The following is a 21843-nucleotide window of genomic DNA, read 5'->3' as shown; positions in this document are numbered from 1 at the left end:
TTATGTAGAGTGAACAGGTCCTGATGCTGGGAAACACCCCAAACTGGGAGAGTTGTTTAATTGAGTCTCAACTACTCTGTCTTTAAAGTGGGGTATGAGGCTTGTCCTGTGTCCCACTGAGTGTTTATAATGATCAGAAGACGCACTATAATGTGTTATAAAGAAACAGTCTAGTATTATTTATTATTACCACAAATCACCATTGATTTAATTGTTTTCTTCATGTCAAGAAAACTTTTGAGGGAAGGTATCTTATAACTGGTAGTGGTATACAGTAGTTCTATAAAATACGTGAGACGCTTTCCTGGTTGGAGTAGTGAGAAGAGCCTAAATACAGAAGACGCTGGGCAAGCAGAATAAGCTGAAAGACTAGACTAGGCTAAAGGTCTTGTTAGCCAATCTAGAAAGTAGATGAAAGGACAACACAGAGAACAAGGTGGTGCATAAAGACACAAGCAGACACCAAAGGTCAGGAAGGGGCCTGTAGTGACCCTGAATCCAAGGCGAGAAGGATGTCAGACCATCTAGGCATTCTCCAGCTACAAGACACAGCATTTATACAAAAAGGGAAATGCAAATCAAGACTGTACTCTTTTTAATTTTTTAGTTTTTGTAGTTGCAGACGGACAGAATGCCTTTATTTTATTTGTTATGCAGTGCTAAGGATCGAACTCCGTGCCTCACATGTGCTAGGCAAGCTCTTTGCCACTGAGCCACGCCCCAGTCCCAAGACTGTACCCTTAACAGGAAGATTTTAGGAAATGTTTCCTAGGCGCCATCCTGACATTCAACTCTTTAGGGCAGAACCTGTTAGAAATACCGAACTACAGCCTCAGGAGTCTGTAAGTAGATCACAATGAGAAACCACAAAACGTGTTGATCCCAAGAATACCTAAGAAATATTAAAAAAAAATATATAGAATGAAGCTAAGCCCTACTCTTTGCTACTCAAGAAAGCATGCCTTCCTATCTTACAAATGGAGTTTCCTACAAGGTAACTGTGTCTTATGACCCAGGGTTGCACCTCGAATATGGAACTTGGAAGAGTGAATTTAGGAGGCAGAAATGTGAAATATTATTTATAACCTGGCAAAGAAAGTGACTGGAACCACATTAGTCAAGCCAAATAAGCTGATCTCTGTAAACTACAGGTAAAATAACATTCTGAACATTGAAAAATGTACACAATCAAAACTGTACATGGTAGGGGTTTAAGAAACCATTTCCTCTGCTAATTTTTGATGTTTACATGGAATGTTCCTCAAGCAGCAAATAACTTACCAATGATCTTGACAGACCAAAAATGATCCATCTGTACCACAACATAAATTAATCCTCTCAGTGGGAAATTGCTAAAATGGTAAGGTGTCATAAAGATTTCTTTGCGTCTGAAGGAAAGGAAATGATTCCATTTCTTCCAAGCATTCTTACATGAAAAATAATAAACCCTCACTTTAAAGTGTCTTTCTTTTCATGGGGTTCTGAGGTGCCCGTAACTAATTGGGGCAGTCCTGTGTATCTGGTTGGACATGAGTCAGTCCATATTACCTCAGGTAGGAAATACATCCAGTTTGAGACTCCCCCCCACCCCATTCATATCCCTAAGAACCAACACTACAGAAATACACAGAAAAGAGGATCGCAGCAACGCGTTGCGCTCTCAAAACCTTCTTCTCTTTCACTCCTTAGATTTTCACAAGAAATGTTACCCAAAGATCCCGGAAAGTCATTCTTCACAAAATAAAATGTATGGAATGCGAATTTATACACATGCGATTTACATTTTGCAGTTACACAAAACTCTATATAATGGGTATAATAGGTGTGTAACACAACTGTCCATGGCTGGAACAAATACCCAAGATGATTAATTCATAAAGGGAAAAGGTTTATTTTGGTTTGTGGTTTCAGTCCATGATCAGGTGGCCCACCTGCTTTCAGGACCCCGGTGGCGGGGCAGCCCAACACGGTGGGGACTATGGCATAGCAAGACCACTCACCTCAGGACCACGATGCCAAAGAGAAAGAGGAAGAGATGGAGATCCCCGGATCCTTCTGTGTGGGCACACCCCCATGGCCTAAAGTGTCCCACTAGACCCCACCTCTTCAAGTTTCCACCACCTCCCGAGAGTGCCAAGCTGGCAGCTGAGCCTCGAACACCTGAGCCTTTGGGGGCCACTGACGCCATTTGTAAAGGAAAGCGCTGGTTTGTGAGAGGGGACTCGGATCATTCTGCTTCCCACACGTATCCTATCTTTAAAATGCTCAGTCTTCATTGAATCTAGGGTGCCTCAACCTTGAGTCCCTGAGTGCCCAGTAGAAAAAAGAGGCCCCCCAATAAGAGCAGCTAAATTTGGGGAACTTAGTAAATCCCCCCCCTTTGGATCTGAAATGTCCCCCGAAGGCTTTGTGCTGAAGACTTGTCACCAGTCTGTGGCGCTGTTGGGAGGTGGTGGGGTCTTTAGAAGGTGGGGTCTACTGGAAGGAAGTGAGGTCACTGGGATATGCCTTTGAAGGGGATACTGAACTCTGAACCCTCCTCCCTCTCTCTTCCCAACCTCCATGAGGTGGCAGCTCTGCTTGCCCATGTGCTCCCCACCAGGTTCTCCCTTACCTCAGGCCCAAGTGATGGGGCTTAGCAACCACAGACTGAAACCTCGGAACCGAGAGTCAAAATTAAATTTTCCTTTTTTAGTTGATTTCCCTCAGGTATTTTGTCATAGCATCAGAAAGCTGACAAACTCACACCCCTTAAGAGAATAACAGTGTGTATTAAAGCCCAGCATTAAAGAAACTTGCTTAACTTTGCTTAATCTCTTCCCAAACTTATGAGGAAATCCTAATATTTTGTGCAATTAACATTTTAAAACACATTTTGAGAAATATTAAAGTGGTCACCTCCTTGATGGGAGATGGATAAAAAGAAATATATAAACTGTAAGAGAAAACCACTGATGAGGTGATGCTAAGGAGATGATGGTGTGATTGTTAGTGGCTTATTTTAGAGTCAACTGGAATCTCTAATAAGACCTATGATGCGCTAGGCCCTGCTACCTCCTCTACCACCTCCTATACCCTTGGCCTCTGGGCCTGCTCTTGGCCCTGCCAGGCTTCTCCCCACCACACAGCCTTTGCATAAGGCAACCCTCTTGGTTAGCATGCTGCTTCTTTCCCTCCTTATGTATTTGAGTCCCATTTACCTTTCCAGGGAAGCTTCTGTGAAAGCACTCATGATGACAATGTTATATATTTGTTTTTATTCAACTAATAGCTTTTGTTTTTATTCAATTATATTCATACTTGGTGAAGGGAAATCATTGTCTGCCTCTCAGGACAAAGAAGAGGGACCTTCCTAGCCTCTTCCACCATCTTTATGCACTTCTGCTGGGAAGAAGAAGCAACTTCATAGCTAGGAACGGGGAAGAACAACTCAGTGTGCTCAGCTCAGGAGAAGTTTGGGAAATAAGTGGAATTCGGGGTAGACGTGCCAAGAAGCCACTTGTCACAGGTCTAAGCTCCATCCTGTAGTTCAGTCTTATGCACTGAGATGATATATTCATCTTTGATGCCAACTCTCACTTTAATTTTTAATCACTTCCACCTTTGGGAGGATGCCAATATCCTCCATGAGGTATAAGACAGAGAGGAGCCCCTCTGCTCCTACTGTGGCTCCGTGTCTGGACATTCTAAATGTAGTTTAATTCCTAATCACTTTCTAATAAAAAAAAAAAAACCTGCAAAAACAGGGAGATGGTATAAGGAACCTCCTCGTACCCATCACTCGGCTTCAACAGTAACCAACACGTGGCTATCTGGGTTCATGTAGTACTTCACCGACTAAAGCCAACCCAAGACATCGACCACTTCACCCACGCATAATGGTCAGGCCTTAAAAAGATCTATGAAGTCATGGTCACGTGCATATTAATCATCTATAAACATTTCTTCAGTAATAGATCAAATGAATCCACACGTTCTGTAGAGGCCAGAAAAGAATCAAAGTAGTCATCAGATCTGAGACACCCTGTGTCCCCAGCCCCCAGGGCACCTCTCCCTGAGGCAGGGCCCAGCCACTCACCTGTCGGAGTGCTGCTGCGGAATGAAGAGGAGGGGGTGATGGGTGGGGTCACGGGGGGAGTAAGGCTTCCGCTGCTGTGGCGTGGCGGGGTGGACACATTCCCTCGGGACACGGAGCTGGACAGGGTCAGTGAGAGCTTTGGCTGAATCTTCTTCTTCAGAGACTCCTGCTCTCGGCGGGCAGCATCCGTCATGAATCTGAAACCACAACAGAGGGTAACTGAGGCAGGCCACCTAGGGAGCAGGAGGGTGCACGATGGTCAACTGAGTTTGACAAATTCTTGGCCCAGGGACAGGAGCTGGGCCACAGGTCAGTCCCCATCTCAAAGTCTAGCAGCTTCCTTGATCCTCTGCAATGGAATCTTCCAGTCTATTTCATGCTCCTCAGAGTCGGGAGTCAGGCAAATCTTCCTTGCCAGGAAACTTCCACACATAGGTCAGACCCGTACCCACCACGATGCCTTTCCTTCCAAGATCTCCTCTTGCTCGGAAGGTCCTCCCTTTCTCCACCCACAGGGACCCATCCTCGAGCCCCCCACCACCCCTGATGGAGCCCTTCCTTTCTCTGCAGGCTGGCGGGGCTGACCCTCCTACCTCTTAACATATCTGGCCTCATGAAAACTCTGATTCTTTTTTGTATTACTCCAGATTCTCGTATGGCTACTTGAATTTAATTTTTTTTTTCTTGGCTACTTGCAGTCTTGCCTCCCTGGCTATGATGGCCAGACTCTATCCTCACAGTTGACACATCCTACTGGGTAAACACCTGCAGAATGACCACATCAATCTTCCCAAGCGGATTCAAAAGGAGGGGACATGAGCAGTGCGAGAGGACCACCACCAGATATCGGCTTATCTTCTGGTTTTTCTTACCCCAAAGGGAAAGGCCAAACAGATATTTGAAAAAATGTTCAACATCTTGAACAATTAGGGAAATTCAAATCAAAACTACATTGAGATTTCATCATGTTTCAGTTAGAATGGCAGCCATCATGAGTGCCAAACAATTAAATGCTAGAGAGGACGTGGAGGAAAAGGAATGTTTACACTGTTGGTGGAATTGTAAATGAGAAGCACTACTATGGAAATCAGTATGAAGGATCCTCAAGGATGAGAAATGGAACCACCATAGAACCTGGTCCTACCACTCCTCAGTATTTATCCAGAATTAGAATCAGCACATGCATACCCGTGTTTACAGCAGCACAATTTACAATATTTAAACCATGGAAGCGGCCTAGGTGTCAACCAGGGGGTAAATGGATAAAGAAAATGTGGTCTAGATACATCACAGAGTTTTATTCAGCCATAAAGAATGAAATTATGTCATTTTCAGGAAAATGGATGGAACTTGAGAACATTACGTTAAGTGAAATAAGCCAAACTCACAAAATCAAGGATCATGCATTTTCTCATATGTGGAAACTAGAGGGCAAAAAGGAAAATAAAGGTGGGGTGGGGGTGGGGGAGCTGTCTCATGAAAATCTAAGGGAGATTAGTTGAGAAAAGGGACCAGAGGGCGGGAGGAGGGAAGGGAAATGGAAAATCCTGGGAAGTGCTCATGGCTATCTTATATTGTTATATCGTGTGCATGTACACATATGTAACAACCAATACCACCACTATATACAGTTGTCATACACCAATCAAAAATATGGGGAAATAAGGAAAAGGAAAGACCACATTTCCTCCTAGTTTCACTTTGGAAATTTCTGAGGTATTCTTCCAAAACTTGTCTCATTAATAATATTCACACTTTGTGCTTTTCTCCCTGTATAATCCAATGTTTCATAAGCTCATGTAACATGAGAGGAAAAACAATCTATGCAATGGTATCTCTTACCTAAAGAACATACGTCTGTCCGTGTTATTGGCAGGCAGACTTTGCCAGCTGCCTTTTTGAACATTCTGACGGAAAGTACAGTGCACAGGGTATCTGAAGCATTTAGAATTACCTTTAGCAAACACCTGTGCCCACCCAGGCTGAGAGGCCGAACCCTACCCTCTTTAGTCTTCCCCGAGTTCCTCCAGCTTCAGTTGTGTCTTGCTAGTTCAGTACAACTCATCGTAAACTCATTCCATTGCACTTAATCATGGTGTTTTACACAATCCACTTTACATTCTGCTTACAAAATTCTTTAGTATTTTTTCTCTTCACTACACTATGAAGTTTTGGAAGTCAACAGATAGCTTTTAGGCCTGGTGAAAGCTTAGAGTCAATTAAACACCCAATGAAACAACAGTAATATTGTTACAGTGTCTTAAAATTCCTACTTTTATACTTGGAGCACGGATGGCACACTTCTTGAATGGCTCCTGCAATACAATCCAGATATATAAACTGGATTTTATATGTTGAACTGAACTGTAATAAAGCTACATGCATTGCCTTGAGCTCTTGGATTTTTGTGCTACAAGATGTTGATGATTTAAAAAGAAGGACTGTCGTCGATGCAAAGGAATTCGAATTGTTTGCACCTGGTAACCAGGTAGGTACTCATTTATTTTCCGAGGCAAAATTGGTTCTTTAACTTTTAAATTGTTTTTTACCCTTCTCATAAACCTCTACTCAAAATATAGACTCAGAGAAAAACAAGTAACTAGTGCTTTCTTTTATTATTTTCAGCAGAACTGCTACTAGTATGGTGCTGTGCTTCTCAAATGGAGTTACAGAGTGTGCCTGGGAGTGGGCAAGACCCCAGGATAAACATGCTGCTTCTACCAGGAAGACCCAGTGTCCTCAATGGTAGGTAACTCAAACCACTTTATCAAATAGCAAAATAAACAGGCTACAGGGGTTGGAAAAAAATTCACATTTTGCACTTTAGTTAAAAAGCACGATACTTGGAGTCAGACAGTCCAGGATTTAAACCCTGGTTGCGTTATTTACTATGTGATTTGAGGTAAGTTGATAAACCTTTCTAAACCTCAGCTTCATTCTCTAATGAGAATACAAAGATATTGGACTAGAATTATTTCAGATTTTGGGATGTGCATAGACTCCAAACGCAGAGACTTTGCCAGTTGGGCATAGGTAATCCCCAAATCTGAAGATTAGGTTGTTGATTTTGGAACATTTTGGATCAGGGATGCTCAAGCTGCAATAGTTGTAGGTAAGGAATCTTTTCTGCAGGAGAATTTGATCTTTTGGTTAACACTGGCAACACACTACGATGGTATGTCAACGATGCTACTAGGTGACACTAACTTATGTGATAAAGATGACTCCTGCATGACTGGGTACAACTAGACATGATCTGTACATACCTGATAGCAGTTTCAGGAAACCCAAATCAGGATACCTGTCTATTTTAGAACTGGGCACCTCACTTTTTGCTGAGGCTTGTGATCCTTCTACCTTAGCCTCTTGCTTATGGAATTTTATAAGAGCTTTGCCTCTTGTCAGGTGGGCCTCTTATGCCAGGACAGCCCCCAACCCCGTCTCTCTGCATTGGAACAGATGGATGCTGCCCTGTTGTGGCTCTGTCCTCTGTCCTTTTGAATGGACCCAGAACTCTCTGTGGTCCCTGGTCATCTTGTGAGCCTTAAGAAGACAACCCATGGGTGGACAGGGCAATAACACTGCCCACTCAGGAAGATATAGTTGTGTAGATTAAACACAGCAACTCGCTGGCCACAGTAAGTGTCTCGAAAGTTAGAAGCTGTTCCTGTTCTGCAAAACACTGCAATGTGGTTGTGTGTTACATTTTGTCTACCTTGCTCAACTCCCAATTTCTTAAGGATGCACTGCCCGTCGATGGATGTGAATGCACCTGGGTTGTGCCTCATGTCAAGCATAAATCCTGTCTTCAGAGTGTTTGACTGGGAATAGGCCCAAAGAGCACGTATCTAATGTCAGAGACTCTTGCCAAAATAAATGAGAGAGACTCTCCACATCTTCTCTTGGGTTAAAAGTATCCGTAACTCATGCTTCTTATTTTAAAATAAACACTTTCCTAGAGCTTGGATATAACACAACCATAAACAACCATAACCCTCACATACACACCCCACCACCATCTTCACCCCCGATGTGTGTTTGGTCAGCTACGCATGGCAGTTTGTCTGTGGCTTCTATTTTTCTAAGAGCCTTCTAGAAGCAGGAACGAGGCACCCAGGTTAAAAGCATTAAACATGAAACACACTCAGAAGGCGCTACGCCAGCCCTTCTCTCCTGCAGCCCTCTTTCCCTCGCTCCCTCCTGGATTGTGGCTGCGAACTTGGCCACACAACCATAAATCATGGCAACCCTGCCACCCCAAGATCCACAGCTGCACAGTTTATTCCCAGTGACAAAACAGATGGATGCCACACCAACTTCGCAGTTGCCCTGGGTAAAACAGGCTCGAGCTGCCCCTGGGCAGACGGTCATGCTCTTCCTCTTCCCCCTGTTCCCTGTGATCTTTTAAAGACTTATTAAAACTCTAAAAAATTTAAGCAATGTCCCACCCATACAGCTATTTGTCAAAGGTGGGCAGATTCCCGATGGCAAGGAATCATCTGGGGAGTTTATAGAGAAGCTGAAACAGCAGGGTAAAGGTTGTGGCTGGAGCCAAGAACTGAAGACTGAGTAGCCCAGCGCTGGCCAGGAACCCAGACCAAATCATTTTCCATCTCCAAGATGGCTGCACTCTGACACACCCTGGCAGGACCGCAGCCCAGGTCTTTCCATCCCTGGGGTTGGAAACGTTCTCCTGGCATTCTCATGGCCACAGGGGAGTTCAGGTTTAGGGCGTCATGGCGTTGGTCAGACGCACCTTCCTCAGTGGGCTTTGGCTTCAAGAGTGAGGCTCTCTCCTGAGGCCCTCTGTAGTCACAGCTGGTGTGAGGTTTGGCAGCAGGAAGAAATCTTGGTTAAGTTGGATCACTCAGTCTGATCCCCTCATTTGTCATAGAAAACTGCTAACTGGGGTGGTGACCCATTCAAGGTCACTGTGCTGGAGAAAGAGTTGGTATCAGAGTCCCTTGAGGCCTCCGGACTCTGAATCTAACACTCCCGAGAAAACCCCTGTGCTTCTTTGTGCTTTAAATTCATGCAGTGGCTTTCAAAACTGAGGGGTGTGAGGAACTGAAGATTTTGGGGTCTGGGGAAGTGCAGGGAGAATCAATCTGGGGATTGACATGCTGCAAGTGGAGGGGCGTATGGTAGGAAACCCAGGAAGCCCATCCTTGAGATGTATACCAAGTTTTGTTGCTCAGATCCTTGGGTTTGCAATCCCAGCGGGCTGCCTTCTGGGTAAGGCTGGTTGTGCCCACCTCCCCAGATTCTCTGACCAGGTGAATTATTAGACGGAAGCATGATGGAACCTGCTCCTACTGGTTCCCGAGAGCCAACCACTTAATTCTTATGAGTAAGCCAACTGTTAGACGGCCATTAGTAAAAGTTATATGAACTTATAATTAAAGCAAATATATCGAAACAAAGATATTTAACTCAATGCTCATCAATTCTTAGTTTTTCTTTTTACTGAGATAATTTACATAAATATTGTATACTATAGGTAGGTAGAATGACTATATAACTGTATGCCACTGCTCTGTGTTCAGTGACATCATGTTGGTAGCTTGAAACTGGCCATGGTGAGAAGTGTTTATGCCATGGAAACAGGCAAACATCACCTGTTAAATATTGGCCAATACATCTTGTAGTTATTATTATTTTAATGTGTGAGGGGAAGCATTTGGATCAGGCTCCCAGCCTACTCACTAAAGGAACTAATCGGGGAAGGGATAGGAATTTAGATAAGAAAGGCCCTTTCTTCCCACCACGCTACAGGGTGGTAGTGTATGTCTGTAGTCCTAGCAACTCAGGAAGACAATGCAGCAAGATTGCAAGTTTGAGGCCAGCCTGGGCAACTTAGCAAGACCTTGCCTCAAAGTTAAAAATAAAATGGGGGACTGGGGTTGTAACTCAGTGGTAGAGCGCTTGCCTAGCATATGTGCTACACTGGGTTTGATCCTCAGCACCACATAAGCAAATAAAAAAGTATTGTGTCCATCTACAACTAAGAAAAAAATCAAAAATAAATAACAATGGACTAGGGATATAGTTCATTGGTAGAGTGCTCCAGGGTTCAATCCAAAAATTTATAATTGGATTTATGACCTGTATTTTAGAACATTTAAAAATATTATGGAATGCATGTATGCAATTGAATATACGCATTTACATGTTCAGTTTAAAGAATAAAGTGAAATCCATATATCTGCCATCTAACTTATGGAAAAAAAAAAACACTGCTAGAACTTCTGAAGCTTCTTGCATGAAAATTTTTCTTCCTAGAGAAATATTACCCAGATATAATTATGGTTGATTTTTCAGGGGTTTTCCTTCTAACATTATTTTTCTACACATAGAGAAAATTGAATGTTTCTTAAAGAAAAAAAAAAAAAGAAAGTCACTGGAGACTTCATTCACTGTTGACTAACAGCCTGGAAATCTGCGGTCAGGCAAAGCAATGTTTTCATTTTGAAACTGAAACTGCCATAAGATTAATTTTAACTTTCCTACAAATCAGAAATGCCTAAGTGACTTTAATTTAATATGGTCATTTGTAGTAATATTTGTTATTGCTAGGGGAAGTACATATTCCTTAAGTAAATTTTCAAGACTCCATTATAAATCTTTTAAATCCTTAGACCACAATGCTCATTCAGTCTGACATGTTAAACGTGGAAACATGAATATAACACCACAGGGGGAAATGTCAGCTGCTGGTCCAGGGAGACCAGTTTCAACCACAAACTCAGGAAATTTACAGTATTTGCTGAAACCTGGGCAGAGACTCCACTGCCACCTCCCTCAATGTCCAAAACACCTGAGTCTGTGTTCTGCTGGGAAAATGGCCTAGATCTCAGTGGCACTGGAGAACCGAGAAGCAGAAGTGACCAGGTGAAAACTTCATCTGTCTTGGAAAAATGTAAAAAAGAATCCAAACCCTGAGATGTGCAGTGTGGATGATTATGATGAGACTCTGGAGAAGCAATGTGGTCCAGAGGTCTGAGCTGCGTGTTGTCAGGAGGCTTTTTCTGGGGCAAAGAAATGGGGGGCTTATGGAAGTCATGACACTGAGGAGTTTTGGTTTTGGGGGTAGATGGAATATATTGCTGCTATGGATCTTCTCAGTGCTAACACTGAATGATTTCAGCAATAGCATAGAGCAAAGTTCTTCCAACTTTTTTAACCTCATCTCATCATCCTAAGTGTAGCATGAGGCTCAGGGGTATAGTACTTGCCTAGCATTGCCTGGGTTTGATCCCAAGCACTGCAACAAAGAAAATAACAAAGCAATGGATTTCATATTGTGACTCACTATAGACATAACTAAACTTGCAACCTGGAGTTTGAAATCTCTAAAGCTCTGAAAATTGAGAAATTTCAAATAAGTTTAGTACCAGAGCTCACTGGAAGACAAACCCTGACATGAATTGCTGGAAGGTTATTTACATACTTTTATCATATTTGGGGTCAATATTCATATGCTTTACTGCATAAATATTAATGTGCTTGATTTTTTGAAGCTGTCTCCTACCTGCTGGATTATGTAATGTAATACATAGTGTTTGCATTATAATTACCTTTATGAAGTTTGAAACATTATGAAATAATGAAACTTGTCCAGATTCAAGGATAAACCTGTTTTTAAATATCTGAAACAAAAATTTCATGAAACCATCTTTACTACATGGCATATACTCTGATTCTACCACCAAGCTACATCCCCAGTCTTCTAAAATTTTTATTTTGACACAGGGTCTTTCTAAGTTGCCCAGGCTGGCCTTGAACTAGTCCTCTAGCCTCAGCATCCTGAGTCACTGGGATTTCAAGTATGTGCCACTATGCCCGGCTGTAACTGCTTCTTGAATCTGCCTAAGATTGTAGAAATAGTTTGATAAATGTCTGAACCCGAGTCGGGTGGCTCCTTGCTTTCAGAATCAGCAAAACTCATATAATGGCAGTCTGTATCCTGGTACCTAGCTCAGAAGCAGCCAATTATTGGTATAAAGAAGCACCCAAAAGATTTCTTAGTATTTCTTGAAGTTTCTAGTGTAGCAATTAAGAGGGTGAGCTTTGGAGCTCGATTATCTAGATTCTAATCTCTGATCTATGCTCTCTAGCAGTGTGGCTCTGGGAAAGTTATCTAGCTTCTCTGTATTTCAGTTTTCTCACCTGTAAATGGTGACAATAACAGAGTCTAGCTGATAGGGTGGTATGAAGGTTAAATGAATTAATATATGAAAAACATTTGGAAAAAGGCCTGATGTGCTTGACGAGTGTCAGGTTCCCGGTTCATAATGGCAAACAACACCTACTCTGGAAATCTTAATTCACAAATCTTTCATCTCTGACATCCACACCCATTTGGCTATTTCTCAGCTGAGGTACTAAGTACTAAGATAAAGACTGCCTTTGTAAGTTCTGCAGATTCTGAAAGCAAAGAACAACCCAATACATTCTGTAGACATTTATTAAACTCCTGCTTTCATCACAGGCAGATTCAAGAAGCAGTTATAGCCAGATGTGGGGGCATGCACATGTAATCCCGACTACTTGGGAGACTAAGCAGGAGGATCACAGGTTCAAGGCCAGCCCAGGTCACTTCGCAAGATCCTGTCCTAAAATAAAAAATAAAAAGGACCAGGATGTACCAGTGGTAGAGCATTTGCCTAGCATGCACGAAGCCCTAGGTTCAATCCCCAATACCACAAAAAAAAAAAAAAAAAAAAGCAGCAGCAGCAATTATAGTAGCTAGAATCCAAAGAGACAGCTCCTCTCATTAAACATGACGAGCTAGAGGCTAGCTATAAATCCACACACCTCTTCTTCACTTTTCTCCGTTTTGATTCTTGGAGAAGAACCAAATTGGAGAGGGTTCTACTATCCTAAGAGACCACAGGAAAGCCTTTCAGAAGCTGATGGAAGAAAGTCTTCCAGTCCTGGAGGAGCTGTTCTCGACTGGACAGTGCAACGTTGCACAAGACTGCACAGCCAGCCACCAGGCCCTTTGCAGAAAGCTCCCCAGTAACTATGCTTCATGATGTTCCAAAGCTTTGTTCCGCCTTTTCAATGGCCCTTTGGGTTTTGCCATTTTTCAGTGAAAACAAGTTTGTGAAACCCAGAATGCCTTTGGGAAAAGCTGCAGGGAGCTGGCAGATTGACCCCGAGATTCCAAACCTTCCCAAACTTGGGGGACTCATCTCTCCAGACCACGCGATTTCTGTCATGACAAGGATGCTGTCTAACCTTTCAGTCCAGAGTCCAACCTGAAGATGGAGTTTTCTTTTCTCTGGCTAGTACACATACAACCCAGGACAAGGATGGATAGAGCCAGGAAATCCACGGGACCAGAGGCCGTGGGAAATGGCAATGAGAATAATGGGTACATTTCAGCATGCGATCATGTGTGGCCCACATGTCAAGGATCTGGCTGCTGTAGCTCTTGATGTAACGATGGTTTGCAGAATGCACATCTGCTAATAAACTCAGGGGCAGGTCTTCTCATTTTAGTAGCAACTTGAATCCACAGTGCAATTGAAGCAGTATTTGGTTAAAACAGCTGGCCAGTAAAACATGACCTTAAAGGCAGTAACCGTCTCTCAGTGCCCCTTCAGGAAGAGAAGGGCCTTCTCTTGTGAACTGGAAAACTATTGTCTTTTCAGTAGACAAAGAAAAAAATATATATATATATAAACCTCAACGAAAACTCACTTCAGAAAATTTCTAGTAATGTTTCCAAATAATCCTACATTGCACTTCTCATCCCAGAGCTATTTTCGACTTCATGATCTGAGGCCCAGGGGGTAGATTTTGAAGCTTCATAAAACCTTTTGCAGTATCACCAAAACTCACAGCTCCTTTAACATTCTGCTATTAAAATTTTAATGTAAAATAATAAAACGAAAAGCAGCACCAGGAAAAAGCCAGTCCATGTGATCAGATCAGTTTGGCACTTGTGAGAGGTCTCTGTGTGATTTTTACCCGAAATTCACACCCGTTGTGGGTAGAATCTGTGAAGGCCCCAGCCAAGGAGTCAGAATAGGTTCTCAAACACCAAACCAAAGCTGAAAGACTTGCTACAGTGAGACACTGTTATTCTCTTTTTAAATAAGTTTGTATCTGATACATGGAGAAAGATTGTTCCTGGTCTTTGCCTAGTTCTAGTCTAATCTATACAAAATAAATGTGAGGACCGGCCAATCTTATGAATTAGCTACACCTTATAGCTAGGCTTGCTTATAAATGTTCCCTTTAACTTTGAAGACAGAGGACAAAACAGGGTAAAGATAAAATAAGAAGTGATCTTTTCCTTATTCACTATCTTGACAATCATATTTTCATTTTTCTTTTTTAAATTTATTTTTGTAGTCCTGGGGATTAAGTCCAGGGCCTCATGCATGCTAGGCAAGTACCCTTCCAGTAAGCTATATCCTGGGTCCTTCTTTATTTCTTATTCTTTTCTATTTTTACAAGCAGCTACCATTAACTTATATTTCTTATGGTATATTGTAGCTTGGATATTCTAAAAATTCAAAAAAAGTACTTAGTGACATTGACTAGCCAATATTGCCAACTACCATTAACCACCACCAGATTCTCATTAGAAAGAAAAGGCCATTTTAATTAAGATAGAGGAAGAGCATCATTTGGAATAAAAATAATTGTTTTTTTGGTCAGTGCTGGGGGTCAAACCCAGAACCTTTCACATGCTAAGCACTTGTTCTACCACTGAGCTACATTCCCAACACTAGAATGATTCTTTCTTAAGGATCCTTTCTGGCTCATTTTTATTGAGATTATAATAAAACTAGAACATTAAAAAAATCACTTAAATTTTTTTGATGCAGAGAAACTAAAACATAAAATTTCATTGTCATTATTTTATAATTGTGTCAGGTGTACGTTATATCATTTATAACATGGCTTATAATTATTCTCGAGACACAGTATTAAAAATATCCAACTTTTCTATCATTTTGTTAAAAACTTAGTTCCAAAGAATGTTGACTGAATGGAACTCTCATATTTATTCAGGTGGAATCACTTGAAATGTGCTGGGCAAACTAAAGATGGCCAATATCAGAATATCCAAATTCAGTGGCTTCTCCCTTCTGAGGACTGAGAGGAAGGACACCAAGCGCCCCAGGCCATTCTCAGGCTGCAGACCAGTGGAAACATCACCAAAGATCAGCAGCTGTTCTGTGGATGGTGCTTAGGAACAACTATTTTTTTCCGAAAGTAATAATCTTTAAAATGTTTAAAATTTGTTCTTTTTAGTTCTACATGCTAGTAGAATGTATTTTGACATATTATACATATATGGAGTATAACTTCCCATTTTTGTGGCTGTACATGATGTGGTGATAACACAGAAGTAATGAACACAGGAAGTTATGTACAATTCATTCTACTATCTTCCCTATTTCCATCCCCTCTCTCTTCATTACCCTTGGTCTAATCCAATGAATTCTATTCTCCCCTGCACCTCTTATTGTGTGTTAGCGTACACATATCAGAGAGAACATTTAAGCCTTTGGTTTTTTGGGATTGGCTTACTTTACTTAGCATGACCATCTCTAGTTTCATCCATTTACCTCCAAATGCCATCATTCCATCTTCTTCATGGATAATATTCCATTACGTATATATGCCACATTTTCTTAATCCATTCATCTGTTGAAGGGCATCTAGTTTGGTTCCACAGCTCAGCTACTATGAACTGAGCTGCTATAAACATTGACGTGGCTGCGTTGCTGTAGTATGCCGATTTTAAGTCTTTTGGGTATAGACGGAGGAGTGGGTTAACTGGATCAAATGGTGGTTCCATTCCAAGTTTTCTGAGGAATCTCCATACTTAAAGCAATAGCATCTTTTTCAGAATTTTAGCACTCAAATGAAATCCATGCACCAAAGCTGAGTAACTGAAATAATAAACAGAATCCCCTCCAATGAAGCCAATGATTTCTGGGTATTTTCTTCACAGCTATGGAACAATACAGTCCATCTGATTAATGAAAGCTCTGACTCTGGGTCCAGCATCTACTCCTTTAAGCCACTGGCCAGCATTAATTATCAGTGAAGCAATTAATTTTTATTTACTTTAGCCTGACTAAAGTAAACCACAGTCTTTTTCATCACCAATGCCAAGAATAAAAACCACTTCTAAAAAACGACACCGCAACTCTTGGGCTTGGAAGGAGAGGCTCTCTGGGAAGCCCTCTATCTGCCTTTCCATTCCTCTTCTTCCTTCACTGAATAGCGAGTGACTATGGCTATTTCTTGCACATGGCTTTCATTGCTAATTTGACATCTGTGTAAAAGCCAATGAACAAAACAAGGAAGTTGCATTTTATGGGGTTTTTGTGGTATCAAACTACAAATAGCTTTTGAGTTTTTTTTTCTTTTGCCTCCTCTGAAAATAAATTCAATGACTTGCTGAGGTTTCAGTGTAAACTGCTAATGAGATGATGCATGCCTCTTCCCACAAACTGGAAGAAGTTTAAAGACTGAAGAGAAAAAAAAAATTGGATTTAGGATCTCTTGGAGTTTCAGTTCCAGTCTACAGCTGGGAACATAGCCTGGTGGTTGGACTTAGTCTAGAGGCCGAGCTCCTGATTGGATTTACCAAGCGTTTGATCTTGGGTGTATTGTTTACCCTTTCTAGACCTAAGGCCCTCCTTATGAAACAGATAAGCCTAACAACTCATGGAAGTTACTCTCAGATCTCAAAGGTAAAGACATGAAAAGCATGTGGCCTAATGTATTCTCAATATGTTAGGGCCACTCAGAATCTTGGCCTTTCCACGGATGTTGGTCCTATATCGCTTACCCTCGCCCAGGAGTTATGAGCAACTAATTCAATATGTAACAGCAATCAGAGTGGATTACTCCTGCAGAAGAGGTCATTTTTGGCAGGAAGCTATGTAGTCCACAGAAGGGCTTAGTTAGGTACCTGAGTTTGGGATCAGAAGTCTCCATTTTCAAAGAAAAGTACTTCTGATATAAGGGCTCAGGTGAGCTCTTCTCGTCTTCTGATAAGACAGGAGAGACAATGTTCAATGTTCAGCTACGAAGAAGTGACTCAGTGAATCTAGCAGTAGGGGAAGGGGGCAGCATTTAGTGAGAAAATGGAGGGGCAGCACAGGAGTATGGGGCTCTCAAAGTAAGAGGAGGTCTCAAAGAGCTAGGTTTTGAGCCAGGCATGGTGGCACATGCCTGTAATTCCAGTGTCTCAGGAGGCTGAGGCAGGAGGATCACAGGTTTAAGGACAGCCAGGGGAACTTAGTGAGACTGTTTCAAAATAAAAAATTATAAAGGGCTGGGGATGTAGTTCAATGTAGAGTGCCCTGGGTTCAACTCCCACTACTGCAAAAAAAAAAAAAAAAAAAAAGGTTTGTTTATGCACGTACAATGACTCTAGTGCCACTAACAATGCACTCTGCCCTAGAAAACCCTCAATAAGAGATCACAGCACTCTTGCCTCTGCTATTTTAGGATTCAGTCTTAAGAATTTTCCCCTGGGGGCTGGGGATGTGGCTAGTGCGCTCCCCTGGCGTGCATGGCCTGGCGTGCATGGCCTGGCATGCATGCGGCCCGACTTCGATCCTCAGCACCACATACAAAGATGTTGTGTCTGCCAAAAACTAAAAAATAAATATTAAAAAAAAAAAAAAAGAGTTTTCCCCAGAACCATACCTTGGGTAGCCACTGCAAACCTTCTACTGATATCTCAGCCCAGGCCCAACTCAACTGGTGTGTACTTTACCCATTCCCAGAGGATTAGGGAATAAAGATGGTGGACTAAAAACACAGTATCAGAGAAATTCTATTATGCTTAAGACCAGAGCTGAACAATGTGAAGAAAAGATGTTAATCACCCATTCAGCTACCAGCATCTATTCATGGAATGCAATTATAAGGCCAACTGCTCAAATTTATGTTTGCATACATGTGGTCAATTAATGTACAAAGGAGTAGTCAGTAGATTGGCATTGCTTAGGAATAAAGTGCAGTTAATGGCATTGTTTTCTTAAATGGATTAATCTATGCAGGTAGTGAAACATTGTGAGGACTCTCATCTGACAATATTCTTATGGGTTTCTCAAGGTTATAGACCTCAAGGTTCATGGGCCTTGGGGGCTGATTATTTTCTAAATATATATATTTTATATGCCAGGCACTACTCTAAATATATATTTTTCTTTTGTTAAAATGTTTTTAGATGAAAGATTATTACATGAAATTCATGGGAGGCCACTGATTTGGGCTAAGCTTCCACACTAGTGGAATCACTAAGTGATTCAACCCAGAAGCGAATCGCTTGTGCTAGGCACCATGTAATCTAACTGAACTTTTAAACAGGACAGTTTTCCTAAAAACAGAAGATTCACACATTAATCAGAAAGGGTCCACGTTAGCTGAGCTGGCATGATAAGGAAGTTCCCTTTACTTTAACCCTATAGGGAAAGACTCTGAAATGAATGATCTGCATTTCGTCATGGTTTTTTTCATTCTGGGTTTTTTCTCTGGCTTTTTATTTTGGTGGTACTGGGGATTGAAACCATGGCTACTCAATTACTCTATGGCTGAGCTACATCCCCAGCCCTATTTTAAAATTTTACTTTGAAACAGGGTCTCCCTGAGTCACCCAGGCTGGCCTTGAAACTTGTGATCCTCCTGCCTCAGCCTCCCAAGTTGCTGGGATTACAGGCATGCACCACCATGCACCACCATGTTGCTAGATTCTAGACTTGCTAATAGAAGCCAATAAGATCTTTAAACTAAAATCTTTTAAATTTTGCCTTTGGGAAAGAATTCAGTTCTCTCTGTTTCTAGGAAGCTGGCACGTGACAAATGTGTTCAGGTATTAATTATTTGGGTAAGTATACACTTGATCAATTTTTTTTTTAAATCAAAGAAACATGACCGCCCATGTCACCTTCCTGCTTAGGAGTTAACCTGGGAAGTCTGAGTGCTAAAAATACTTGGTAAACTGTAAACCACATGAAAATGCTGGGCATGGAGAGGATGCAGGTGTTGATGATGGTGATAACTTAAACATCTTATTAGAGACAATTTCAAAAACACACAGAGTGAGATCAGTGTGACAAACTGCCATGTTATCAACATCTTGCCAACTTCCTCCCTTCCATCTCCCTTTTGAGATGATGATTGCTGATAATTCACATATGTTTTATCCCGTGTTCACATAATCACTTGAAATATATAAAGGAGGAAGGGAAAAGAAAACAAAGGGAGAAGGAGGGAGAAATTTTAACACAGTCCCTGGGAAATAAGAAACAGGTTCAAAACTGAATGAAACATTTAGTAGCATAACTGCCGGATTGCCCACCCAGGGCTGCACACACACTAAATTACAATACATGCAAAGTTGGAAAACAATCACGCAGTCTTCACCATTCAATGATACTGGAGATTTATGAATTTGGAAGATCTGAGCCAAGGGTTCCCAACTCTTTCGGATACTTTAAGTTGGGGCAAAAAGGAATGTCACAAGACTACTATTTAATAATACTCTTAAGTGACTTTGTATTTCACAAGATTCTGTAACTTCCTCACCCCCCCACCCCATGCTTCTTCCCAGACACAGGCTCCACAAACTGGGAATCAAGGGCTAGTAGGAAGAAAAAAAAAACTTAGGGTGTTTAAACTTTTCAAGAATGTCACTGTACTTAACTGCTAATGAAGTGTTTCTTGGAGGGGCCTCCAGCTCTTCTGCTGTTTACAAGCAGTGTTCATTTGCATGCCAAAGGCACAGCTAATCATCCTTAGCAAAGGCTGGTTCCCAGAAATGCATGTGCCCCAAGATCCTGTTTATCCTGCTGGTTTATTTAGCAAAGCTTTTCTTCACAGAGTACAGGCTCCCAATTCAGGCCAACCTGATTATCCCAAATCCCCAATTAGTGTAATTAAAGCTTTAATGGGTTGCAGCAGGGATATAAACCAAGCAACCCCTTAAAAACCCATTGCTGTGGAGTATGCAGGCCGAGGGCTTCTTGACTAGTTGATGAAGACCTTGGACGCCTCTGCACCCAATACCCAGGCTATTTCTGGAAACCAGGGGGCCTCTTCCATCAGATGTACACATGGAAACCAAGCTGCCTGCCTGCCCCAACCCTAAATGTCCACTAAAGCCATCACATTTTCAGATGGGACACCTCTCAATGCTCCAACAGATGCTAGCCAGGTATTCCTCCCTTCTATCATTATGCCCTAGGAAATAAATATCATAAAGAAAATAATCATAAACACCCCAGGAGAATCTTGTTAGACCCTGTGAAGTCCTCATGTATTGACCCTGATGCAAAAAAATTGCTGAGAACCTTTCCAATAATCAAATCCCAAGATCCAGTTTAAATCTACAGTTTTCTTAGGTGTGGTGCAAACTGACCTGTCTTAAAAAATATGTGGCCCTTAGCCACACAAGGCTTCGAGCACTTGAAATGTGCCTAGTGTGACTACAAAACCCCAAATTTCTAATTTTAATTAATTTAAATAGTCACAGGTGGCTAATGTTTGCCATGCTGAATAGCATAGAAACAGAAAACTCCCATGGCCAGAGACTGTTCCTGTTGGGCAGTGCAGTTTCAGACCATAAAGAGAGTTCAACTCAAATATGCTGGGTTTGAAATGGTGTGGGACCTCCAAGGGTGTAGACAAACAAGTCAGCAATCTGGATGTGGGAGTCAGCCACCCAGAGGAGGAAACCAAAGAGCAAGCGGAGAGGTGAGGGTTAAGAAACTTGGGGGAAATGCCTACATTTTCTCCTACAGCAGGAGAAAGAGGAGTCTCCCAAATTACTGGGAAATAGTCAGAGCTCTTATCCTTTCTGTTTTCAGATTTAGTATCTAATTTCTCCTCTTATGTTTTGGATACAGTATATTCTTTAAACATTGAAGATCGATCTTTTGTATTAAAAAAGCATGTTTATTCATTCAGTGGTCTTGTACAAATGTGTTTCCTTTTATTACAGTGCTTGGGTCTTCCAAGAAACTGAAGCAACCTGAAGACCCGCCCTTCAAACCTGGATTCTTTCCATGAAATCAGAAAATTTCACACTTGTCGCTCAAGGTAACAGGAATGAGTTTTTTGAAGAGATAGGAAAAGGGAAAGGAGACACTTTCAAGGGAGAGAGTCAGTCCTCTTAAAGAGGGGAGAGACAATGTCTCTCTCCTGCACTCCAGTTTTATTAGGGATTTCAGAGAAGTTTCCCCAAGAATTCTACCCAGGCCCACCTCTTGACTTTTGACTGACAGCTGGGTGACATCAGACTTTCAAGTTCCCACTGTCTTGGCAACTCGAGGTCACCTTGGCCTATGCCGATTGGTTCTAACTTGATTCTTAGCCATATATTCTTACTGATTTCATGGTTAGGAGGAACTATCCTTTTCTCCCAGAGTTTCAAGATCTGGTCAAAGTCTTCCCCTTCAGGGCGACTTGGATTATTCCTTTTATCAACATTATCTTGGGCCTGCATTTCTCAGGCAGTTAACAGGTAGTTTGCTGAGGAATGTGACATATCCTGTCCACTTAGGCCAGGCAGGGCTGCAGGTAAATTGCTTCTTGGAAAAGAAAGCATGTGGGGGTCAGCACGGTGGGCCCACTTTGTAGAATTATTCTCAGCCTCTTATTCCCACCATCCTCATCTGTCTGTCCCCTAACACTTTCAAAGCACAGAGTTTCTATCTTCCAGCTTGGAGTCAGGGCATGCTGGGTGCAGAAAGACCATGTGGGACGTAGTATCACAC

The 21843-nt window shown here is 41.9% G+C and overlaps 1 protein-coding gene across 4 annotated transcripts in view; it reads right to left on the bottom strand.

Annotated features, from left to right (window-relative positions):
* Positions 1 to 21843, bottom strand: part of Jazf1 (JAZF zinc finger 1) — a 327034-nt gene that overhangs the window by 45250 nt on the left and 259941 nt on the right. For all 4 annotated transcript variants that reach the window (XM_078039925.1, XM_078039927.1, XM_078039926.1 and 1 more), the window contains one exon: positions 4079 to 4275. In XM_078039925.1, the coding sequence (XP_077896051.1) occupies positions 4079 to 4275 (197 nt within the window). The remainder of the gene's footprint in view (positions 1 to 4078; positions 4276 to 21843) is intronic.

The sequence above is a fragment of the Ictidomys tridecemlineatus genome, chromosome 2 (assembly GCF_052094955.1).
Source record: "Ictidomys tridecemlineatus isolate mIctTri1 chromosome 2, mIctTri1.hap1, whole genome shotgun sequence".
Taxonomy (NCBI): domain Eukaryota; kingdom Metazoa; phylum Chordata; class Mammalia; order Rodentia; family Sciuridae; genus Ictidomys; species Ictidomys tridecemlineatus.
Note: the sequence above shows the minus strand (reverse complement) of the source record. Positions and strands in the feature narration are given on the sequence as shown.